General features: G+C 36.6%; 1 protein-coding gene across 1 annotated transcript in view; it reads left to right on the top strand.

The window, feature by feature from the left end:
* LOC114662054 (putative RNA-binding protein Luc7-like 2) overlaps positions 1–23,061 on the top strand; it is a 53,425-nt gene extending 30,364 nt beyond the window's left edge. Inside the window, exons 6-11 of the mRNA XM_028815361.2 lie at positions 1,541–1,717; positions 4,245–4,333; positions 7,654–7,683; positions 7,908–7,937; positions 8,187–8,363; positions 21,426–23,061. Coding sequence (XP_028671194.1) covers positions 1,541–1,717; positions 4,245–4,333; positions 7,654–7,683; positions 7,908–7,937; positions 8,187–8,363; positions 21,426–21,564 — 642 coding nt within the window. The 3' untranslated portion in view covers positions 21,565–23,061. The remainder of the gene's footprint in view (positions 1–1,540; positions 1,718–4,244; positions 4,334–7,653; positions 7,684–7,907; positions 7,938–8,186; positions 8,364–21,425) is intronic.
* Positions 23,062–25,456: the final 2,395 nt, after the last annotated feature.

The following is a 25,456-nucleotide window of genomic DNA, read 5'->3' as shown; positions in this document are numbered from 1 at the left end:
GACCTGGTAATCTTGGTTTAAATGGTATTAATGAGTACTTGCCATGTTTTAAAAAAATGTTTGGCATATCCTCTTAAAAAAGAGTAAATGTTTTCTGATTTGAGATAATATAGCACATCACTTACCCAGTCAGGTATAGAAGGACTAGGATTCTTCCAGGTAAGCAAAATAAGTGTGCATAGTAGTGTGGTATAGGCTATTACCAATAATTTTTACCTTTGCAAGTTGGATCTTGCCCTGTTGTTAAACTTAATCATTTCTTGAGGAGAGATGTTTTTTTTTTCCTCAGAATAAATTTATTTAATTTAAAGGTTGGATTACTGTTGATTTTTTTAAGTGTGAGATTAAGGCAATTCACCAGAAGGAAATTTTTTTTTACAACCCTTTTTACTCATCTTGATCAAGAGTACCATTAATTATGAAGGGGACTGTATAGATACTGGTGAGATATATTTAGTTATTAAATGCTTGGCACATACAGAACTAGAGTGTGTTCTACCTATGGCTGAGTTCTACACCTTTCCTGAGTTTCTAATTGAACGGTTCCTTTCTCATCATTCCCTAGGATTGTTGAAGGTTAGAGTCTTTGAAATATTTTTATATAATGTTGAAATGCTGTATGAGTATTCATCAGGACAACCAGTATTGCCTTTTGGAAAACACTTTTCTTTTTTAGTTGTATACACATTAAAATGTTACAATTAAATATGTGTAACTTTTTCTTTGTAAGTGTACTTGTTTCACGGTAATCTTTTTGGTGGAGTTAATGTTCTCATGGATGAAGTTAATGGCCATGTACGTCAAATTAGGATTACATACATTAAGAATAACATCATATGTCCCTGTGAAAACACTTGGTTTGCTGTTGAAATTAAATTCCTGTGCACATCTATAAACTGAAAACTGTTATTCAGTTGGCATAGAATAGCTAAATTCTCAATAAAAATGGAATGGTTTCTTACTGTTTTGTAAAAACCGCATGCTTTTGAAGTGCTGCAGTTAATGTATTTTGTTGTGAAGAATATTTAAATATTTGGTTATCTCACAATGGCAATTAAATAGATACTTGAGTAGATCTTAAGTATATCTAGTAGCACTTGGTTGAGGGTGTATGGTGGAGTTATTGTTTGAAGACAAAAAACATTTCATGTCTATAAATACTGGACTCCATGTCCTTTGTTCATCATACTAAGATGACTGTTTTCCATCTAAACTGAAAAGACGTGGGCACTGAAGCCAAGTGTTTGTTTAGCATTGTGCATAATTACCATTTGCATCAAATGAGGTCAAACTTTAAATCCAATTCCACAACACATCTTAAATAGAGAGCATAGTTTTGGGTAACTGAATGGTGGTTACTAAAAGGTTTAATCAGTTGTCTATTCTTTCATGTCCTTAAAACACATTTCTCAATGTGTAAAATTGCCTCTGAAGATTTAAGATGATTATGTTATGTTATAAAGAAAAGTGTAACATGTTAATAAAAAAAAAAAAAAAGTAGCTGCAATAACACCGTCGTTTTGTTAATTTTCATTCCTAGGAGATTTACAAAAACTCAATGCCTGCTTCAAGCTTTCAGCAGCAGAAATTGCGTGTATGTGAAGTTTGCTCTGCATATCTGGGTCTCCATGATAACGACCGACGTCTGGCAGATCACTTTGGAGGAAAGCTGCATTTAGGATTTATTGAAATTCGGGAGAAACTGGATAAACTTAAGGTGAATTAAGATTCTTGAAGCATCCATCCATCTGTTCTTTTTCCATATGTTTTTAAACAAGAAAGATGAAATTGTCTTGGTTTGTTTTTAACATGTTTTCTTACTGTTCCTGAAAATTTCTGTAATTCTCCAAATTACATGTACACCTACATACATACCTGCATGTTTGTATGCATAAAACAAATGTGTATTTACACATGTATGTGTATGTGTGTGTGTATAAATATATATTTAAGTCACGTATTATACTGTATCTAGCAGTCTCTAGAAAGCTTGGCATAGTTGTAACTTTCTGAATTAAAGATGATGATTCAATATAAATTATTTGCTTATTACAACAAGTTACTGTTCACTGGTGTTTCCAGTGGTGACGCAACACTTATGCATATTGAGCTGTTTTAAATTAGATGTGGAGGTTTGGTTGATGAATGAGAAATAAAAAGCTTTTCACACTGTGCAAGCTCTTTAATGATCACTTTGTTCAGAAGTAAAAAGAGGATTTATAATTTTACAGTGATAGAAATTACTTACAGACGACAAATCACTTTGTCTTGAATATAATGTATATAGTACAGTATATTGAAAATGACTAAGCAGTTAAAAGGATATGTTCGGTATTTTTTCAGGTAAAGTTATTTCTTCAAAATCTTGGTTTATATTTGCCACATTAAATTGCATTCTAAAGTGAAACATTTTTAAAAATTAAAAAAAAAAAAAAATTTGTAACCTTCTCCTGGGCTTTATAAAGGAGGTAAAGGACACCGGGATCCAACATGAAACAAAAGCCTTTAAGCTTGCTGAATTTGTCTACTTTGAAGCAGCTAAGGTTTCAGTTTAAGACCGCATGCCTTCTTTGTTTCTAAGGCATGCTTGTGACAACAAAAATAAACTGAAAATAATTTTATCACAAATTCTTGGTACTTGAGGTAAGGATGTGAATTTTGCCTGCTTGTGTGCTGAAAACAGATGTCATGGTTGGAGTTTTGACCAGTCCAAATCCCCCACTTCTACCCATTCCAAAAATTGGAAACTGTAGGCTGTGTTTTAAGCTAGTTGTGTCACTTCAATTCTGTTTGTTGAACAGTTACTTTCTGCCATCACTTGTAACAACATACAGATGTACGCTCAAATCATTTGTTTTTTCCTGAACTGTGCCCACTTTTCACCTGTTCCATTCTGTGTTGTTATTTTACATAGTCTAGATTCATGCTGAGTGTCACTTTGGTAATGAAAGAGCACATAAGAATTTAATCGTGCTTTGTAATCATAAAAATAAATATGAGCTGTACTGTTTGTGCTGCATTGATTTTTTTTTTTTTAAATAAAAGCCATAGATTTTTGAAGGAGCCAATCGATTTGCATGTCCATATTATTACTGGGTATCACAGGGCCAATCCACACTCAGTGTTCTTGCCTTGGCTTGTGTACATGTGATAAAAAAGTAAGTGAGAAAATGGAGAATGCATAGTGTGCAATAGAGTCAAACCACGATGAAACAGACTGAGGCACCACTAAACACAGGAAATTATATAATGCATGCTGAGTGATTCTTCCTAAGAATATGGTAATAAAATAACTGCGGACAATGTTTTTGACTGAGTAAACTCATGGGCACTCAGTGATACAAATAAATTCATAAACACACTGGGAGAATGTGCAAACTTCATGCATATCCAGGGGCTGTTAGGCAGGAGTGACAGCTCTGCACTACCACTCTGCCTATGTAAAACATCACTAAAAAACTCACTAAACTTCAACCTCGTTAAAACTAAATGTATGCTTATCAGTTCTTGTCAATTAATTGCACGCAGTGCACATGCTCATCCTTTCTTTCAATAGGCCACTTGAGTATGCACATCCATGAGGATTGTGTCAGCAGTAGGCAGTATGTTTGCGAAATAACACAATAAAATGTGTTTAGAGTAGCAGGAACACACTTCTGTAAAGTGAAGGGCTGTAAACAAAGGTGTGACTTTTTCAGTTATTGTCTAGTTCTCTATAAACCAGAGACAGCAGTTCACATCTGGGCATCAACATTTAAGAATTGTCAATAACAGCATTTGAAGGAAGACAAGCAGCAGGGTAAAGTGCACAGCTAATCTCCTTTTACAATGGCTGAATCCCACAAAAACGTTTAGCTTTTTTTCTTTTTAAAATGACAAGAATATGCTGTTTTGAAATATATGTACAAATATTAACATGCTGATTAAATAATTTTAACACTCTTAACTTGAAAAATTAACATTTATTTAAAAAAGGAAAAAAACCCAAAAAGGTCCACTTTAGAACACAGTTAAATTTGCCATTCCCGTTCTGTAGTGCTGCTACAGTTAGGGTAGCTGCATATTTTGCTAAATATTTATTTTTCTTTTGAGAAACATTTGCATCTTGCATTTTCTTGTAGTTTACAAATAATACAATTTTTAAATGCTGATATTTTGATTTTTCAGAATGTTTTGTATTTTCTTTAAGTTATTATTTGTATTTTTCTCTTTATCATTAAGGTGTATTTATTTTCTTTTATCAGAAAAAAGTGTCTGAAAAACAAGAGCAGCGTAGTTTGGACAGAATCAAACGCAGAGATGACAGGGAAGAGCGTGAGAAGTTGAAGAGAAGGTAACAGTAATCATTCTCCTATACAGACTTGTGCATTGCATTTTCAGTAGTTATTCAGTCATACGTATACATGAAACATTATTGTGTGTTGATTTCAAATTCAGCTTGCTTTCTGAATAATGCACATTTTTGTCAATTAAAATATTGAACATTCACAAATGTTTTTGTCAATTAAAATATTAAATATTCACAGATGTAGAATGCATACAGGATATATCCATTTTTTTAAAATGCAAACTAATGTGCCCCACTCATATAAGCTGGTTTCAAATATACCTTTACCCCGTCAATTTTAATGATATATTTTAAAATTTGAAACTGAGGATAGGGTGGGCTTCTCACTTTTATTAGTTTTGCTTATAATGTGAAGAAGGGCAAAAAACAAATACAAATCTTGCCATCGTGTGAAAAAAATGCAAGGTTTGGAGGCATTTTTTGGCGTCTCTCACAATAGTTAAATTGATTTTGATGTAGAAGTACCTGAATCTCATTTCCAGTGTACATCATCTTACACTATTACAGCTTTCTGGTTACGCAGCTTGAAAGGACCCATCAAATGTTTTGGCTCCTTCAGAAGGGTAATGACCCTAAACATCAAACCAAAATCACCCAAGGAATGACTTCAGAGCAAATGCTTAAAACAAAATGTTGGGTAATTCTGGAGTGTCCAGCAGTCAATTATTATTTGAAAACCTATGATGAGACCTGCAGACTGATGCATGGTAATAACATTTGTATAGGATATTTTCTGATACTGAAGTGCAGGTCAAAGTACTTTACAAGTAACATCCACATTGAAATAGAAAGAAATAGTCTGTGATGGTTATAGAAGGAAAACCTGGTGTCAAAGCTGAATATCTCTGCCATGGTGAAATACCAAGGGAGGAGAAGAAAACAAACATTTTAGCCTACACGGATGCTGGAGAACGTAAACCACTGGGGGTCCAAGGCCTACTGACCCATTCCCCCAGGCCCTCACCTAGACAAAAGAGTGTTCTGTCATGTGAAAAAGTAAGTACACCCTTTTTAACCTAAGTGGACATATCAAGGCTTGATTTTCAGTGAAACCGAATTTTTCAATAAGAATGGTATAATTGAAAAAATTTGAAAAACTGAATTTGCAATAAATTAACATATATGCCATTTCTATCTGTGTAAAATGAAAGAGCAGCCTTGAATGTAATAGCTGGAATTGCTGTCTATGGCAGAAACAGTGTCCAGTAGGCATTTCCTGCAACTGTCTACCAGTCTGTGACATCAACTGAGAGAAAGTTTTGAACACACTTCCATGCAGTATTCTTTCAGCTGTACAATGTTTGAGGGGTGTCTTGCATGCACTGCCTGTTTCAGATCCCCTCACAACATATCGATTTTGATTGAATTCAGATACAGGCTTTGATTAGACCATTCCTGAACCCTCAATTTCTTTCTTTTCAGCTATTCCTTGGTGGATTTACTGGTATGTTTAAAGTCATTATCATGTTGCATGGTCCACTTTTTGTTGAGCTTCATTCTTCTGACAGATGGTTTCATATTATCCTCAAGCACCCTCTAGTACAATGAAGAATTCCTAGTGATTGTGATGGTGAGCTACCCAGGTCCTACCAGCATGCTTTACAGTTGACATCAGGCTCTTCTGATCAAATGCTGTATTTTGATTTTGCCAAACATTTCTTCTGGTACTTTGGCAACTTCTTTCAGCATCTACCATTCTGCTTTTCGGCTAAAGGATATTTTCATTATTTGCTCCTCTTCCTAATTTTAGGTATTAGAGGTAGTAATAAATGTAAGGATGTACTTATTTTTTCCTCATGAGAAATTTGCATTTTTTTATTATACAATGGACAGAAAATGTAAGTGTGGCGTAATGTTTGTTATTTCACAATTATCTATAGATACCAGTTAAAAGAAGGTCAGAGTCTGAGGTATATTTACTTTTTCATGAAAGGAAAGCCTGTACAGAGGGCTTGGATGGTTGCATTAGTTGACAATATGATTATCATTTTTCTCTGTTATTTTGGCTGTTTAGTTTTGTCCATAAGTGACAAGTACTTTGCTGTTCCTGCAACTTGAGTGGCATAGTCCTGTGAAATGTAGTTGTTAGTCCATGCTGTAGTCATCATCACTTATTGAGATGGGTAGGTAAATAGTGTGGAGGAATACAAAATTTGTTTTGGAATCAAATGTTCACTTATCTACATAATATTAATTCTCTCTGTACTAAACTATTAATTTAAGGGGCTGAACTAGCACTCTCACATTCATATCAAATATTGTATTACAGAAATTTAATTGTGTCCTTTAACTTGTCCACGTTTGCACATCACTTCAAAGAACAGCCTGTTAGTATTTTGATTGGGTGGACTCTGTCATTATTAATGAAACGTGGTAGAGTTCTGTCCAATGAAGAATGAGTAGCCTTGTCCTTTTTAAATTTGGATCAAAGTAGAGAAACAAAGTTCTAATTCTCCACATAACTCAGTTTAGTAACTTGGTGCCATTCACAACCTGGAGAACTGATGTGTTTGGTTGTCTAATCGTGAATTTATACTTTCACATGAACTTTGGCAATGACTTGAATTATCCTAATCTTAATGTATACCAGGATTTTTTGTTTCTCATTTTGAAGGTGCATTTGTTGCCCCCACTGACTGACATATAGGAGAATTTTTATAAACGGGTATTTTGCAAAATGTATAAAATAGTATTTTACATTATCAGAATAGTGACAGTGACTAATCTCATCAACAGTGGCAAAAATTGTGCAGTGTATACATTGTTTCCTTTTATATTAAGAATAATGTCAAAACATACAGGTAAGTAATAAGCAATATGTTGGTCCAATCAAAAGAAATCTGCTTATGTCATTGGGACTTAGTGTTTTTGGATGAATGAATTTGATAAAGGCACAAACCTGTGGGTAAATGTCACTTTTTATTGTAATTCCATGTTACAATTACTACATCTATTTTACTAAATGTGTGTAAGTAAAAGTACTAAAATAATAATACATTATTGTTTGCATTACAAAGACCTGAATTTCAGCCATGATCAAGCCTGAGAGTAATAATGGAATCCTCATGGAATTAAAGGATTTCAGTGGCCTCCCCAGGCTGACATCAAAATGAATTTAAAACCAAGGCTGCATAATGATCGGTAAAGGTTGTTGTGAAGAGAGACCAAGTCTGAGAATGTGTTGAGCAAGAAAAAGGGGAGGAAATAACTAAAGAAGTATGGAATAGGAAGAAGAGGTTTACAAATATGTGTATAAATGTGTTTATAAGTAAATATATAAATTAATATTTTTTTTATCCCATCAGGACAAGATCCCGCAGCGGAGATCAAAGGAGGTAAAGCCATCCTTCCTTTTTTAATAGTTTTTTTTCCCCTCCTCCAAACAGATAATAACCAGTTTTGTATTAAGTTTAAATACCAAGTACAGTTATCAAATCAGAGGAGAGCATATATCAGATGCAGCAAATACATACAAGCTGTCAAGCATAGGGTAATTTGAGAAATTTTCTTTATTAGATATCTTTCTATAGAATTGATGTATCTGTATTTTTTTCCTCAGATCAAAATCACACAGCAAAGATCAAAAAAGGTATAAATCATTTATTTTCATAAAATAATTTTTTTGTTTTTATTTATTTATTTTTTGCTATCTCATCTCTCTCTCTGTTTCTTTCTCATTGGACCAGACTTTTTTAGGAATTTGTTAAGCAAGATACTTATTGTAATGTAGAGAAGAGAGTGCATGTAAAATTCTTACTAAATCAGCTTTCACAATAAAATGCAGATTTTAGATATATAAAGAAAACAGTCCTCTAAGAGCAGATTGTTTCTGTCTCAGGTCTGAGTCGCGTGAGCAACGCAGTTCGCACTCTCATTCCTCTACATCACGCAGGAAGCATTCACCTCCATCTAGAGAAAGGCATCGCCACAGGCCAAGATCACGATCAGGGAGTCGGAGTCATTCTCATCGTCACACCTCAAGGCAAAGTTCAAAAGAAAAAAGCAGCCGGAAAAGGTACAGGCATGAATGCTTTACTAATGTTATTTGTGCAAGTTACTAATATAGTTGTTTATATAAACTCACATTATACAGTGCATCCGGAAAGTATTCACAGCACATCACTTTTTCCACATTTTGTTATGTTACAGCCTTATTCCAAAATGGATTAAATTCATTTTTTCCTCAGAATTCTACACACAACACCCCATAATGACAACGTGAAAAAAGTTTACTTGAGGTTTTTGCAAATTTATTAAAAATAAAAAAAGGTGAGTCACTTCAAAACAGAAAAAGTTGGAGCTGCTAGATTACATTATGTTTGTAGTGCTACACATCAGATGTACAAGTAACAACCTGTTTTATGCGGATGTAATCTTGCAGAAATAACTGTGCTGTCAAAAATCCTGTTTGTGTATATGTGATCACTAGCATTCCATGCACACACCCTTTGTATAAGTCATGTTTTAAATGTTTTAGTGCTTGTCATGTTTTGAACTGGTGACAAAGTGGCACAGAGTCTAGCATTTTGGCATCATGGGCCCATTTGGCTAGGTTTCAGGGTAGTCAAAGTGTAAATGTAATTTTACATGGCTGGTTGATGTATTTCTGTAAGTGTGCCCTATGATGGACTAACATACAATTCAGAGTTGGATATTGCATTCCATCCAATTAACAGGATAAATTAATGGGTGACTCTTTATTTTGTTGGTGTAAGAGCTTACGAGTGTATATATGACCTTGATGGCTTGTATATATGGCTTGTCATGGGCTGATAATGTCTGAAAAAGACAAGAGACTCTCCATGCCTGTATTGGGCAATAATGTGATCAGTGTTTCCCATAGAAATCTGACACAGCACTGTCCCCCTCACAAAGTCACTATCTTGAACATTTTCATTATAATGTAGTGTTTGAATTAATTCAAAAATATCCATATTACTAACCGAGAATGCTAAACCGGATGATGGACGCAGGCACATCCGGCAATGGGCCGTAGCTGCAAAAAGACGTACTGCGCAGGCGCAAAAAGAGTCCGCGAGAGTCGGCTGAGGAGCCGAGAAAGGCGGACAAAAGAGGGCGAGAGAGGCGGATGAGGGGCCGCGAGAGGCGGACAAGACCACAGAAAAAAGGAGTGAGCACAGGAAAAATGGAGAAATGAGGCGCAAAGAGCACCGAAAAAAGGAAAAGGCACATAAAAAAGTATTCAAACGCAAGCAAAGCACGAAACACATTGCACACGAAACTAGACCCAAAAAAAAAAAAAAAAAAAAAAAAAGAGGATCGCGCACAACAGCAAAGCACCCCCCCCCCCCCTTACAGGCACCGGACGGGACACACACCAAGAGGGGGATTCAACAAGCCCATGGAACACAAAAAAAAGAACACAAAACCACCCCACAGACCCTACAAGCAAGGGACGGGACACACACAAAGAGGGGGATTCAACAAGACACAGGAACACAAACAGAAAGAAGACGCTCGCGCGACAACAATCCTCATCCCCCCCCACCCACATCCATAAGAACTGACACCCAAAGCCACATATTCTAAAGTGAACGTCAACACCTTCACACTAGACAGCATAGGTGTCAGCATTGGTGGATCTCCTTACAATAAAGCACTATTAACCGTTCAACTGCAGAAAAGGAAACATATTAACAGTGACTGCGATCCTCCTTATTACTTATCCATATTTCGTATGCTGAGAAAGAAACAAGTCATGAATACACGGTCACGGGTACAAAACGAAAAGGAAAGGATAACAGGAACAAACACACGAACACGAAAGAAACAACAAAATAGACGGCTGTGCAGCATAGGTGGATCTCATTACAATAAGGCACTATTAACCGTTCAACTGCAGAAAAGGCTCCATATTAACAGTGAGTGCAATACTCCTTATTACTTATCCATATTTCTAAATGAAAAAATGTCTCGACTCCAAAAACGCAAAGCTCAACTAAAGCTTCTAACTAACGATGTACCTAAAAGTAAAAACTTTATGAACTGCATTAGATCCTACAATAGTTCATTTGCTTTTGCATATACCGGAGTAAATATCAGGCCACCAAAAGGCAATGGCCCATACTGCTTTCGCATATGTGCACAGATACTGCATCGCATTGGAACAGTGCACCCTGAAACAAATCAACAACACAAATATGCACAAATCTACATCCTAGATCCACATTACGCAAACTATCAATCAAAGTGCTGCATCGCAACAGGCACGGATTCAAAACGAAACACCTCCCGTCTCAGACATACGTTAATGGCAGCGAAGGCTACAACGGGCTTCTCACACAGCACAGGCAAATCGATTACAGCTCCAAAACAACACGTCCCAAATACTGGACATACAACGACGCGCCTCTCAAACGGCACAAGGAAAACATACACCAGGAAAATTCATTCGGATTAATGAATGTCATTTGCAATCATTGTCATTCAGTTCACTTCCCTGAAGAAACAACTGGCAATACAAGTAATACATTTACACGTTGTTGTCAAAAGGGTCAAATTAGACTGCCTCCTTTACATTCATATCCTGAATATCTACTGAAGCTTATAACTGACGATGTACCTGAAAGTGAAATCTTTATCAACTACATTAGATCCTACAAATCGGTATCCACTATGAACATTAACGGTGGCACTGCACGTGACATCCGTCTTGAAAAAATGTTGTTTATTGATGAATGTTCAATGGCATGAAGTCACTTACTCAACACCATTCATAAACTTCTACAAACGTTTATGAATAATAATATTCGATTTGGAGGAAAGGTACTTTTATGAGGAGGAGATTTTAGACAGTGATTAGCTATTCTTCCAGATGCCATGCACTCAGCTATTGTTCAGTGCACCTTAAAATACGCAGACAATTGCCATTGCTTTCAAAAGATAGTTAGTAAAAAAGATACGATGTCCAGAACCAGATCATAACAATTGCTTATTACAACTGAGAGATGGTACACTCACCAATACAGATAGACTTCAGCCACATATTATTACAATTCCTCAAGCCTTTATCTGCGACGACTTAGTTACAGAGAAATTTGGAACAGCAATCTCATTAGACCAAATGCCCCTTTTAACACAACGCACTATATTATGTCCAAAAAATATTAATGTGGAAAACATAAATACCCAAGTCATTCCATTACTTCCTGGAGACACAACTCTTTCTAAGCTCTGACAAACTTGACTCTGATCACAACAATAACCATCTTAAATGACCTTACAAGTTCTGAGCTGGAATTACCTTTTACACTTAAACGGCGTGTACAAAGAAATTTTCAAATAAACCTTTACACTGTGCCACACACTTTATTGTTTGCTTTCTATTTGCATCATCTACACCGTCACACTATTCTATATCTCATTCATACATCACGCTCTTTGTCATTCCCAACACCAGGGGTTGGCGAGCGAAGCGAGCAGGGGGCGGAGCCCCCTAGTGTAATAGAATACGTATTTTTAAAATCAATTGCTTAATGGTTATAATGATTATTACTATTTTGCATACTGCTAATCTGGGTAATTTAATAAACAAAGAAGATATAACTTTACAAGTTATGTCAACATTTATAATAAGCAAAAAAATAAGTGGCAATAATAATAAAGTAACCTACTATATAAAGAAAATGTAACTTTACAAGTTACGTCAACATTTATAATAAAATGGAAATAATTATAATAATAATAAACAAAGTAATCAATTATATAAATATATAATATATTTGTATATACATTATATAAACAAAACTGACTGACTCACTTATCAACAAAAACACTATTTCCTATTTAGTTGAAATTTAACAAGATGCTACCTCTAGCGTTGTAGATTATCTGCTAAGAAAGGACATTCAATACATCATTATTGGGGATATAAACCCCCTACAATAGAAAATGTAAATACCCTGAAATCTCAAAAACACATTTAATTGAAATTTGGTGATGTTATAGAAAAAAACATTAGCCAGCACGTTTTGTTTGTTTTATTTACCTTTATTTGTTTATAGTAGTGTTATAGTGAGTGAGGTATTTTTAGGTACCAGGTCCTTTTTCCATCTAAGAACATAGAAATAGGGCTTGCATTTCATGTAAATGAACACCGCCAGTAACCAGGCTGAGGTTATAATCGTGGAAAATTAGGGCTTGCGCTTTATGCAAATATATGCTGCTACTGGAAGCAAAGTGAAAGGAAGAAAGTTCGGCTAAGCTCTTAGAAGACACTCTTAGCAATTCTATTCTTTCGGTCTCTTCATATTCCTCACAATGTGGAATAAAATGAATACAAATTCAAGCCAGATTGATTTGTCAAGTACACTTAACTACATATGCTTTAAACAGTGGGTTGGGGGCTGATGGACCCTTGGTGGTAAAATACATGCAGTTTCGGGGAAAGCTGGAGTGTCCCCTTTGAAGTCAAGTCAGTGATATGCAGCAACACTGAAATTCGCAAAGCAAAAACCGTGAAGTGCTATTATGCTTACCTGCCCACTTTAAGCCTTGGATTCAGTACAAGCCAGGAGTGTCAGCATGTCTTAGTAAATTTAAACACTTGTGCAGCACTGTCCGTTTTGGACCGAACATAGAGGAGGTAAATGTTGTTCATTGTTCACCGTATTAATTCTTTCCACCTGTTCTTTTTAATACACTTCTTAAAATGTTCAATTCATTCCATGGGCTAAATAAATGTACCGCCTATAAAGTCAATCATGTATAATATCCATCCATCCATCCATTTTCCAACCCGCTGAATCCGAACACAGGGTCACGGGGGTCTGCTGGAGCCAATCCCAGCCAACACAGGGCACAAAGCAGGGAACCAATCCTGGGCAGGGTGCCAACCCACCGCAGGACACACACAAACACACCCACACACCAAGCACACACTAGGGCCAATTTAGAATCGCCAATCCACCTAACCTGCATGTCTTTGGACTGTGGGAGGAAACCGGAGCGCCCGGAGGAAACCCACGCAGACACGGGGAGAACATGCAAACTCCACACAGGGAGGACCCGGGAATCGAACCCAGGTCCCCAGGTGTCCCAACTGCGAGGCAGCAGTGCTACCCACTGCGCCACCGTGCCGCCCATCATGTATAATATAGGTTAAGTAAATATATAATAATAGGTTAAATTAAACTATGTGTATTGCTTTTGATCTAAACCCTCCAAAACTTTGTAACAGTACAAGATTACAGATCAAAGCTTTATATTCAAATTTGATTGAAGTTACCGTTTTTATAAGATGTATATTACAGGATGAAATTTGATTTATACCCCAAATTCCCATTATTCCTACTGATTAATTATTCAAAATAATATAGTTCATTGAAAAATTGTGTTTTCCAACAATGTCAGTCAATGAGAAAAACAATCAAATGATCTAATTCACAAATGTTTCACTGATGGCAATTGTATGTAGCATATTCAAGAGTAAGGTGCTTCTGTGAATCTATATTACTAAACGAAGGTTGTATATATGCACGGACGCCAGACGCACCGAAGCGCACACGCAATGCGACTCAGCGCCCCAGAGTCAAACCCAGCGGCTTCCCAGACTCAGTAGGTAGCACCCAAACAACACAACACAACCTGTAAACTAAACTTAAGGTCACAATACAACCGCTGCCCGAATGCGCACACCACCGCATATAAAACCTTCGTTTAGTAATGTTTACGAAGGCTGTATATATGCACGGATGCCAGACGCAACCCGTGCCAAAAGTGCACGCGCACTCGCACAGCGCCCAAGAGTCAAACCCAGTGGCTTCCCAAAGTCAGTAAGTGGCGCCCAAACAACACAACACAACCTGTAAACTAAACTTGAGGTAAAGCGTGCACGCCAACAAGTTGCCATGGTGACATATTTAAACATAGACATAGAATAACTAGACGCCTCATGACTAGCAGAATTGTACGTCAGCGTCGCCGCCATATTGTGAGTGGCACTGCTGTGGAGTGAAGTAATAAATAATGTGCTGCTTGGGATTGTACAAACCGCTGTACGCTCCAAACCAGATCCCGGGGGATTACATTTCATAGGTAAGGCTGAACAATTGTTTTGGTTATATTTGGCCGTTAGAAAGTCCCGTTTTATAATCTTTACTTTAGCTAAGCCAGGCTAAGCTACCAAAGCTATGCATTTATGTGTTCAAGTGAGCCTCCAAACAACGTTTTGGCTAAACGTATTTAGTCACAATGTAGATTGTTGTTAGCTGTTAACATTTCTCAAACTTGATGATGTTTTTTCTCAAGGAGCACATTGAGGAAACACAGTTTGAAATTGACATCCATCATTTTATGCTCATGTCTTTAGTTGTGTCTGTCTTCCACAAACTAAGGCTGCACCATATTGCCAGACTGAATTCTCTCAAATTACAGGATCTGAGTGAGCAAGAGGGAGTGGAAGTCTGGAGGAGATCAGTGAGGTTGTAGAGAGCTTTAAATGTTAAGAGCAGTATTTAGTATTGTATTCTGTAGTTAACAGGGAGCCAGTGAAGTTCAGAGAGAATAGGTGTAATATGTTCAGTGGATTTACAACAGCAGGATATTATCCTGGCAGAAGAATTTTGAAGAAGTTGTAAGCGATGGATAAGTTTTTGTGGGATGCCAGATAGAATAGCATTACAGTAATCTAGATGTGAGGTGACTCGGGCATTAAACAATACTTCAGTACTGTGTTGCGTAAGAACAGGACAAAGTCTGGAAATGTTTCGAAGATAGAAGAAGGCAGTCCCCGAAATGTTACTTATATGGGAGGAATGATTAATAATAATAATTATAATTATTATTATTTAATAATTGCCATTATTAGTGTATAAATGGATATAAATAATTGCATTTAAACGATTCGCCAAAATCTGTTGTATGTAAACGATACTTTTTTAAACTTTGTTTTTTCATCAGAAAACCTGGTTTCCATGTCTACCTGTATTAGTTTAAATGGCACTTTTGCCACTCGCAATAAGGCTGACGCGCTGACGTATCGTGTCTACTGGGAAACACAGTGAATGCACCATCTATCTATATATGTCTATTTATTTAAACTTGAGGTAGTGGCGACTACTGACAGTGCCAGCAGTCAGCTACTCCACAGTGCCTGCGGTCAGTGTTCTCCACTCCACAGTACCAGCAGCTACTCCACTACACAGTGCCACCAGTCAGTGTGCTCTAATCCACTGTGCCAGCACTCAGTGTGGCAGCTGTCAGTGTGGCTTATTTGAATCACATTAAGGTAATTCAGTGTTAAAAGTAAGTTCAATTATGATTCCTAACAGCAAACGACTTCTAGCTAACAACACACCCATAGAAAAACAAAAACGAGACTGCGTGGATAAAAACAATGAATGAAGGCACCTACAGCGCGCTTCTGAAACACCAGAACCAAAGGAGTCACGGCTCCAAAAAGAAACAGCTTTACTACAAATATATTTATTTCATTTAATGAAAACTTTCCCAGGACGCTCCCACGCTCCATGATTCTTCATCCCTACAAAGATTGGGGGGAACAGAAAGTAATTGCCATTCTTGGATTTGTGATTCTTTAGAGAATCGGGGGTTTACTGGTTAATAATATTAGCTCCGCTATAAAAAGTAACAAATATTGTATACAGAAAAATACTGATACATCTGATTAAATGATGGCACTATAACTGAGGCCCTGTTGTCTTAGGAAAGTTTTTTTTTCTGTAGTTTTCAAAAAAAATAATTTTAAATAAATTTAAATGTAACTGTGATGACACACAGCAACTATGTAACAGAGCAAAATGCAGTTGCATATTTAACAGACTTTCATTCTTTGCAGATGAGCAGTGTCTTTCCTTCTTTCTTGTAATGAAGACACCTCATGTACAATAAATACATCACCAGTGTTTTAATGGGCATTATGATAGCATGTTATATAGTCATCATTTCAGACCTGCCTGCTTACCATGAAAAAGTTGCATCGCTATCTGAACATTAAGCTGTAATGTAATATATATACCTGCACTCAATATAAAGTAAAAAAAAAAATGATGACAGCCCTTAACTGAAATATACAGTGCATCCGAAAAATATTCACAGCGCATCACTTTTTCCACATTTTGTTATGTTACAGCCTTATTCCAAAATGGATAAAATTCATTTTTTTCCTCAGAATTCTACACACAACACCCCATAATGACAATGTGAAAAAAGTTTACTTGAGGTTTTTGCAAATTTATTAAAAATAAAAAAACTGAGAAATCCCATGTACATAAGTATTCACAGCCTTTGCTCAATACTTTGTCGATGCACCTTTGGCAGCAGTTCCAGCCTCAAGTCTTTTTGAATATGATGCCACAAGCTTGGCACACCTATCCTTGGCCAGTTTCGCCCATTCCTCTTTGCAGCACCTTTCAAGCTCCATCAGGTTGGATGGGAAGTGTCGGCGCACAGCCATTTTAACATCTCTGGAGATGTTCAATCGGATTCAAGTCTGGGCTCTGGCTGGGCCACTCAAGGACATTCACAGAGTTGTCCTGAAGCCACTCCTTTGATATCTTGACTGTGTGCTTAGGGTTGTTGACCTGCTGAAAGATGAACCGTCGCCCCAGTCTGAGGTCAAGAACGCCCTGGAGCAGGTTTTCATCCAGGATGTAGCTGTACATTGCTGCAGTCATGTTTCCCTTTATCCTGACTAGTCTCCCAGTCCCTGCCGCTGAAAAACATCCCCACAGCATGATGCTGCCACCACCATGCTTCACTGTAGGAATGGTATTGGCCTGGTGATGAGCGGTGCCTGGTTTCCTCCAAACATGACGCCTGGCATTCACACCAAAGAGTTCAATCTTTGTCTCATCAGACCAGAGAATTATCTTTCTCATGGTCTGAGAGTTCTTCAGGTGCCTTTTGGCAAACTCCAGGCGGGCTGCCACGTGCCTTTTACTAAGGAGTAGCTTCCGTCTGGCCACTCTACCATACAGGCCTGATTGGTGGATTGCTGCAGAGATGGTTGTCCTTCTGGAAGGTTCTCCTCTCTCTACAGAGGACCTCTGGAGCTCTGACAGAGTGACCATCGGGTTCTTGGTCACCTCCCTGACTAAGGTCCTTCTCCCCCGATCGTTCAGTTTAGATGGCCGGCCAGCTCTAGAAAGAGTCCTGGTGGTTTCGAACTTCTTCCACTTACGGATAATGGAGGCCACTGTGCTCATTGGGACCCTCAAAGCAGCAGAAATTTTTCTGTAACCTTCCCCAGATTTGTGCCTCAAGACAATCCTGTATCGGAGGTCTACAGACGATTCCTTTGACTTCATGCTTGGTTTGGGCTCTGACATGAACTGTCAACTATGGGACCTTATATAGACAATTGTGTGCCTTTCCAAATCATGTCCAATCAACTGAATTTACCACAGGTGGACTCCAATTAAGCTGCAGAAACATCTCAAGGATGATCAGGGGAAACAGGATGCACCTGAGTTCAATTTTGAGCTTCATCGCAAAGGCTGTGAATACTTAAGTACATGTGCTTTCTCAATTTTTTTATTTTTAATAAATTTGCAAAAATGTCAAGTACACTTTTTTCACGTTGTCGTTATGGGGTGTTGTGTGTAGAATTCTGAGGAAAAAAATGAATTTAATCCATTTTGGAGTAAGGCTGTAACATAACAAAATGTGGAAAAAGTGATGCACTGTGAATACTTTCCAGATGCACTGTATATAGGTAGTCCTTGAGCTGGCCTGTTTCTGCTTGTGCTGCCACAATCCAATAATGGATAAGACTGTTTTGTAAAATAGAATGAGATGCATTGGGTATGAAAGTTTTGTGTGGAGACTTGAGTATTTCCTTTTCATGATATTTAGCTCAGCAAATCACTTGTTTTGAAGGTCTGCACTATAATGAAAGAGTAGCTTGACTGGTTTATCAGTGAGATTCTGGGTGATTCTTGAGGAAATCTAGTTATCAAATTGGCAGCCATATAATCATATTTATGAGTGATAAGGATCTAGAAACTATTTAAATAGCATATGTTACTCTGTGTAAATCTTTCTTGTTGAGCATGTATGGTTTATTAGCCAGGAGCTTTGTTTATAAAGCAAACCTGAAGAAATTAAAATGCTAAAAGAAGGTAAAAACAAAAAAACTTCTTTGTCTGGACAGATGATAATGTATGGATGCTTTTAAAGCGAGTAGAAATTTGCCAAATCCCTGGAAAATATAGACTAGAACTCCTGCCAAATTAAATACAGCAAAATATTCAAGTGTTTCAAGGGGTAGCACCCATCAACTGATGCAAATACATATGAGAAAATGTCTGTCCCCACAGACAATATGACCTAACATGGGGTACACGTGAATTCTGTGTTGATCACAAACGCCTGTGTTTTTTAAAAGCTCAGATTTCACACCGCTACACGAGACCCAATGTTTCTAAATTTGTACACTTTGGAGCAAAAGAGAAACATAATTCCTCTTGCACTTGATGCTGTCTTTTAAAAAGTGCCAATGTGAGAGACTCCATGATCTGATCTGAGGCATGATTCATAACTTGTCGTTAAAACAAGTATGAGTGTTTTAATCAAACTGATTTCTTCTGTTTCGTTAGTGCAAATCATATTAGTTTGCAATTTTTTTTTTTGTTTTGTTTTTGCAATCAGCAGTTTTACTTCTAGGAATTAAAAACAATTATTTATAGACAACAAGTTTGCTCTATTATTTTCCTAACAGTAAATGTTTTGAAACTGAAGATTTTTTCCACTTCCTTTTAATGGAGCTCTGTAGCATCTTTAACAGACTTCTCACAGAGGCTTAGGCTGTTAACCCCTCTGCTGAGTTTGTTAGTCACAGTTTCACAGTTTTTCTTTGGGGATAGGGAAGGGATTGGTCTTCTTAGTGACATCATAATGAAAAGTTGAAGAGCATTATGTTCAACATGGCTGATTTTAATGGTGTAGTAATAAACTATGTTTAGTAATGAATAAATAACAGTTTTGAAAATCGAACTGTGAACAAAGTGAACAAAAAATGATTGTTTTTAAAGGAAAATGCCCAGCATGCTTTTTATAACTCACATTCAACTAAGACCCTAAAACTACCCATACTGTTTATTTAAAAGTCATCTGTTTTCTGCAAGCTTCGCCTCCAATTTAAAATAGAAGGTAAACACTTCAAATGAAAAGTAATCAATGAAGTAAATGTCATATGGATAGAATAGAAATTGTGGATTTGAAGTGTAGTAACATTTCCAAGGTTTCACACATTTTTCAATTTCCTTTTGAAGTGGTGACTTATGGTTGAGTTTGTGCATTTGACAGTCTGTATTTTATTTTTTTTTAGTCTTTTTGCTTTTAACAGCCTTTTTTATGACTTTCATCTGGGCTGGTGTTTTAAAATGGTTTAAAGGATAAATTCAGTGTTTTTCAGGTTGGAAGTTGTTTTCTTCACAATCATCCTATATGTTATTTTCCATCCATCCATCCAGTTTCCAACCCGCTGAATCCGAACACAGGGTCACGGGGGTCTGCTGGAGCCAATCCCAGCCAACACAGGGCACAAGGCAGGAACCAATCCCGGGCAGGGTGCCAACCCACCTATATGTTATTTTGCCACATGAAACTGTGTTCTAAAGTGAAACATTTTTTTAAAAATAAAAAACACTTAGCCTGCTCTTGTGCTTTAAAATTGAAGTAAAAGGTATGGGTATCCAAACATGAAAACAAAAGCCTTGAAATTACCAAATACTTTTTCAAGAGTGTTATTGAGTATTGATCCTCACATTGAGATTGTGCATGTATTGTACAACAATGTATTCATGTGGTTTTAGGATGGAAAAAGTGAAAAGCAATACATTTGTTTGAGAATCGCCTTTTTTAATAGGAGACCTATTGTTCTTTCTTTGTCACAGTGTTTCAGCCTCAGGGGTGCAGTTTCCTCCAAACATATTCACTGATAACGTTCAATACATAAATACACAGGGAGAATGTGTTAACTCCATGCAGACTCTAACACTCTGAGGCAGGAATGACAGCTGTGTACTACCACTCTTCCTATACTAAAGAATCTGTACTAAACTTAGTAAACCTTGACGTGATTAATACTAAGTGTATGCCTTTAACGTTTTGTAGTTCTTGTAACTTGATTTTAAAAGCACATTCCCAAAGTACAGGCATAGTGCTTTAGAATTGAAGAACTGCTTCTTCCTCTAATTCACTGGTCAACAATCCTGTGTTCAGTTCAAAAGAACTTTATTATGGGAATGCAGTTTTCGTGTTTGAGCTTTCCATAAGTATCATTTATATTTTACAAAAAAATGCATGCATTTTGCATAGTTTAAATATACAAATAGATAACATACATGCAGATTGTGTGACACGAGTTATGCAAGATTTTTTTTTTCTTTTTTCTATGGACATTTTCTTTACATTATTTGCTGTTGTCTAGTGTTGGTCACTTTTGGGTCCCATTCTGTTAAAATGTGTATGTTCTTTCTCTATGAAGCATAAAATTAAAAGAAATTCTGACCCACCATTACAAACTACATGGAATAAATAACATTAAAAAAAAATTTTAGGCAGAGTATTCCTTTATGCATGAGAAAAGTAATGAAATGTGCCTGTGCTGTATTTATTGTCTCTCTAGCAATGAATTTGCTTTGATGCGTTTTTCTGATTTCTCACGTGATTTGGACACTTTCAGACGCATCTTTTTTTGACAGTTTGTATTAAACTTTTCTTTTCAAACAGCTATGAACATTTTTTAAAATAATAATTGCAGCTTTAGTATGTATGCAGGTTAATGATTAACAGCTAATGTGTATTTAAGGAATTTTTCCTCTTTTCAGGAAATTGTGTAACACCAGTCTTATTCCACTGCTTAGGGTAAATATTAACTCGGAGCATGAGATCTGGCTTAGTCCATGCAAGTATTGTGATAATTTAGAATAGTGTATGCATAGAATAAGTTCCTAATGGCTATGAATATGTTTAGTCAAAAATCTTACATCTTTCATTTTTAATCATAGCAATCTTTAATTGATTAATTATTCTAGACTTTGAAACTCCAGATGAGTGGGCTCAGTATGACTTGTTTTGTTATTTATATTAGGTCCTCCAAGGATCGTTCACCTCGAGAAAAAGACAGGCATTCAAAGGACAGGTCACAGGACCGCCATGAGAGGAAACGATCTTGTAGCAGCACGAATGGAAAGTCCAGTTCTGAAGAGAGAGAGGCAGGTGAAATTTAAGGAAACATGAATACTTGCAAATCTGCATTCCGAAAAGTAAAAGCCTCCTAGTGGACTGTTTGACAGGTTGGGTTCACAAAAATTTCAAGACAGAAATAATTTACAGTAAGAGTTCTCTTCTCTGGAGATGTGATTGAGTGTAAAGACTGGCTATTAACCAGAATTAGCCTAAGACTTTTGTTTTTTGTTTGTTTTGGTAAGACTGTTATTTGGGCTGACGTTCATTTATTTGAACCACCTTCTCCTCCTGTTGCCTTGGCACATCACACTTATTTCAAGGCTACCTGTCAACAAGCAAGTGATTTCTTCAGCTATTGCTGTCAGCAATGCCATTTATACTGTCCAGCTGCTGGCAATCAGACACATACTGCTGCAAAAGCAAACATCTTTACAGTGCTTTTTCAGGTGTTTTATTATTTAAATTGCAAAGTAGTTGAGAAAGGAGTGTGAATTTTTGGGTTAATTAGGAATGATTTGCATTCTGTTTGACACCATAATTGCCTTTCCCCAAGCATTTTTGTAATTAGTCAGAAAAATTGTTTAGGTAAAATCAATATTATATTTTCTCATATTTAAAAATTATACAGTAATTAATTATTTTGAGCCATTTATTTAAAAAGTTATCATAAAGTCATCCAAATGGTATTGTGTGTGGTTTTTTTTGTTTTGTTTTTTTTTGTTGGTGCAATAATGTTTACTAGGAGATACTATGCTCAATCAGACCATAGATATTAACATTGCTATGTATGGTTTTTGTCCTTATTTTTAAAGCAACATTTAGGTTTGAACTCTAATCATTTTACTGTTTTGTCTAAATTTCAAATATATATTTTTTATATAAATAATATTTGATCTGTTCATTATTATTTAAATACCCCTTTTCAGTGCAGTTTAACTCCACAAAATATAGACTTTTGGTTCTAGTTTCATACAAATGTTAGGAAAATGTATCCAATTGTTTTTAATTGTGTAATGGAAGGATTTTGAGTTTTTATAGTAACAGATGGCTGGCTGATTTAGCACAATATTTAAAAGGGTGTCTGTTGCTCTGTTGTGCAGGAATTTGCTTTTATTACTACATTCCTACCCTCAAATTACAGTACAGTTTTCAAATTTTGGTCCCTGTCCCTAATAAATTAAATAAAAAAAGAGATGTTTAATACTATAAGTTACTGAGCCCAAATAAGTAGAACTTGCACTTAAAAAAAAAAAAAAAAAAAAAAAAATCTAAATCAGGTTTCCTTATACTCCTTATTTTAATGCAAAATATTACAAATTTAAGAAAGGTTCCATTCATTATTTTTTTTCTTTGAAAGGTACTCTTAAATATTAAATACGTTTTTCTTTTATATCTTGGAATTAGTGAAAGTTTTACTTAAGAAGTTATGTTTATACAGTAGACTGTTATGACATTTACTGTGGTACATTTATTTACTGCATTTTGTATTTTTGTTTTCAAGTTGCACTGTAACTTTCTGTAATAAAATTAATTGCTCAGTTCTGTCTTTCTGAGTTTTGTTTAACTTTGTGTAATAATATTTAAGATCTTAAATGACTTAAAGTAAAGAAACAAGAATGGAACTTCTGAAAAAGCCAAATGCCAGCAGAATAGATACACTGCAGTTATAGGTATATTCACATTGAAAATTAGAATATATTTCAAATACTATCAGTTAGCATCTTAGTATAAACAGTCCAGATCAAAATGTTCTCCTTGCACACATTTACCACCACTCACAACCCAATGCCATCTTTCACTGCTGCTGTTTTCCACAAGCAAAGTGAGTTATATGTTATGGTGGGAGCAGAGATTCATGTAGCTATCAGGAAAAGTAATATTGTAGCATATGTGTTTGGATCCATGCTACTATTTTGCTTAATTAGTTTTCTGGGGCCTCATGTATAACGCCGTGCGTAGAATTCGCACTATAACATGACGTAAGCACAAAAGCCGAAATGTGCTTACACACAGAAAAATCCAGATGCAGGAATCTGTGCGTACGCAAACTTCCACATTCTTCCGCTACATAAATCCCGATCAGCGTGAAAAGTAACGCTCGTGCACGCGCCTGCTGTCCCGCCCCCAACTCCTCCCAGAATTGCGCCTTTTTGAATATGCAAAGCAATATAAATAGCCCTTAAGCTCAGCGTTCTGTGAAAAGACAATGGGAAAAGCAAGAGGGAAAGTGGAAGAATGTCAGCGAATACCAAGTGGAGGCAAGGAAAAACATACTATTTGTTGGTTTAAACAATGATATAAACAACAAAAGGAAGCTAATCGACTGACATAGAGTGTCGGAGAAACTCGAAAACTCAAGTTCACAAAGGCGCACAGTGCCCAAAATAAAAAAGAAGTTGTCAGATATCAAAGTCGCCATGAAAAGGCGAGACGTAGTCCACCATCTGAGTGTCATATGTAAGCTTTTTAGGGTACAGAGAAAAAAAAGGCACACAGTGGGGGAAAAAGCACGAAATGTCAACTTCAATCTCGAAATTTCCACTTTAATTACGTAGTTTATTTTGTCATTAAAGTAGAACATCATAAACTTCATCTTAAAATCGTTTAATTAACCAGTTTCTCAAATCACATTGTAATTAAAGTAGCACGTTAAATGCTTTGTTTTGTATGTGTTCTTCTGTGTGTGTGAATCACTACGACTTCTTAAACCGGCTTTCTCTTCCTCCGACAGGACACAGAATCCATTACATTCGTGATATTACAGCTCTCTGAATAACTAAAATACTGAGATGTATATGTGATATCACTTTCATGATGATATGAGTTAAAGCATATTATTAAACATGGGAACACGGTGGCGCAGTGATTGTGCGCGACCTTCGATGAAATAATTTATTGCAGCAGTACTCAGGGGCGGCTCTAGGCTCGTGGCGGCCCTGGGCAGAGAAAGAATCCGTGGCCCCTTCGCCCGCCAATGTCAATATGGTATCTTATGCACGGCGGATGGCCACGTCCATTGTGGACACTGCATAGCAGCCTCACGCTCATGACACATGCGTTTAACTTTTGCCGAAATTTGCCGCTGTGTTTTTAGCTGTGTCGTTATTTTCTCTTTCAGTTTTATATTCAATATATATTGGTGTGGCGGCCCTCTGCAGGTGCACAGTTTGCACTTGCCTAAGGCCGCCCATGCAGTACTGTCTCTTTCAAACGTACTAACCTCCAATTCCTGTCCTTCCTTTTCTTTCTCCAAGTAACCGATCGCCACACAATCAGCTCTGTAATAGACGTTAAGCCATCTGTAAGCTTATAATACCGATTCTTCAAAACTTTTAAGGAACATTGAAATATCTTCGTAGTACATGTTTAATTATTCTATCGTTCACGCCTGTCCCAGTGAAGCATACAGTGCTTTTATCTGTATAATAAACATATTTTGCTGCATTTCATCTTAAAAATGATATCTTCATCATATGTAAATATGCACTTTATGAAGTGGCTCAGATTGTGCAATATTATAACTGTAGTGCAGGTTTACAGTGAGGTGATTATACTTGTAAGTCCAAACCGTTCTACAAGGAGCACTTGATGGACTGATTGAGTGCGTTTAGAGCTCTTGGGATGAAACTCTTTCTGAACTGCAAGGCCCTGTACAGGAAAGGTTTGAAGCATTTGCTGTGTGAGAGCAGTTCAAATAGGAAGCATTGCTGAGGCAGCGTGTGCTTGATGCTGTATACTGATAATTCTCTTTCCGATCAGCGACTCTGAGCGGTGCAGTGAGAGTAATATGGAAAAAGATGATCTGCTGTGGCAACCCCTAACGGGAGCAGCTGAAAGAAGAAGAAGGAGAAGAAGGTGCAGTGAGAGTAACAACGTTAAAGCAGTTATGGTATTTGGAATAGTTTGACCATTCTGTGGACCATTATATTGTTA

Source organism: Erpetoichthys calabaricus, chromosome 12, assembly GCF_900747795.2.
Source record: "Erpetoichthys calabaricus chromosome 12, fErpCal1.3, whole genome shotgun sequence".
Classification (NCBI taxonomy): domain Eukaryota; kingdom Metazoa; phylum Chordata; class Cladistia; order Polypteriformes; family Polypteridae; genus Erpetoichthys; species Erpetoichthys calabaricus.
The sequence above is the reverse complement of the archived record's forward strand: the minus strand, read 5'-3'. Positions and strand labels throughout refer to the sequence as shown.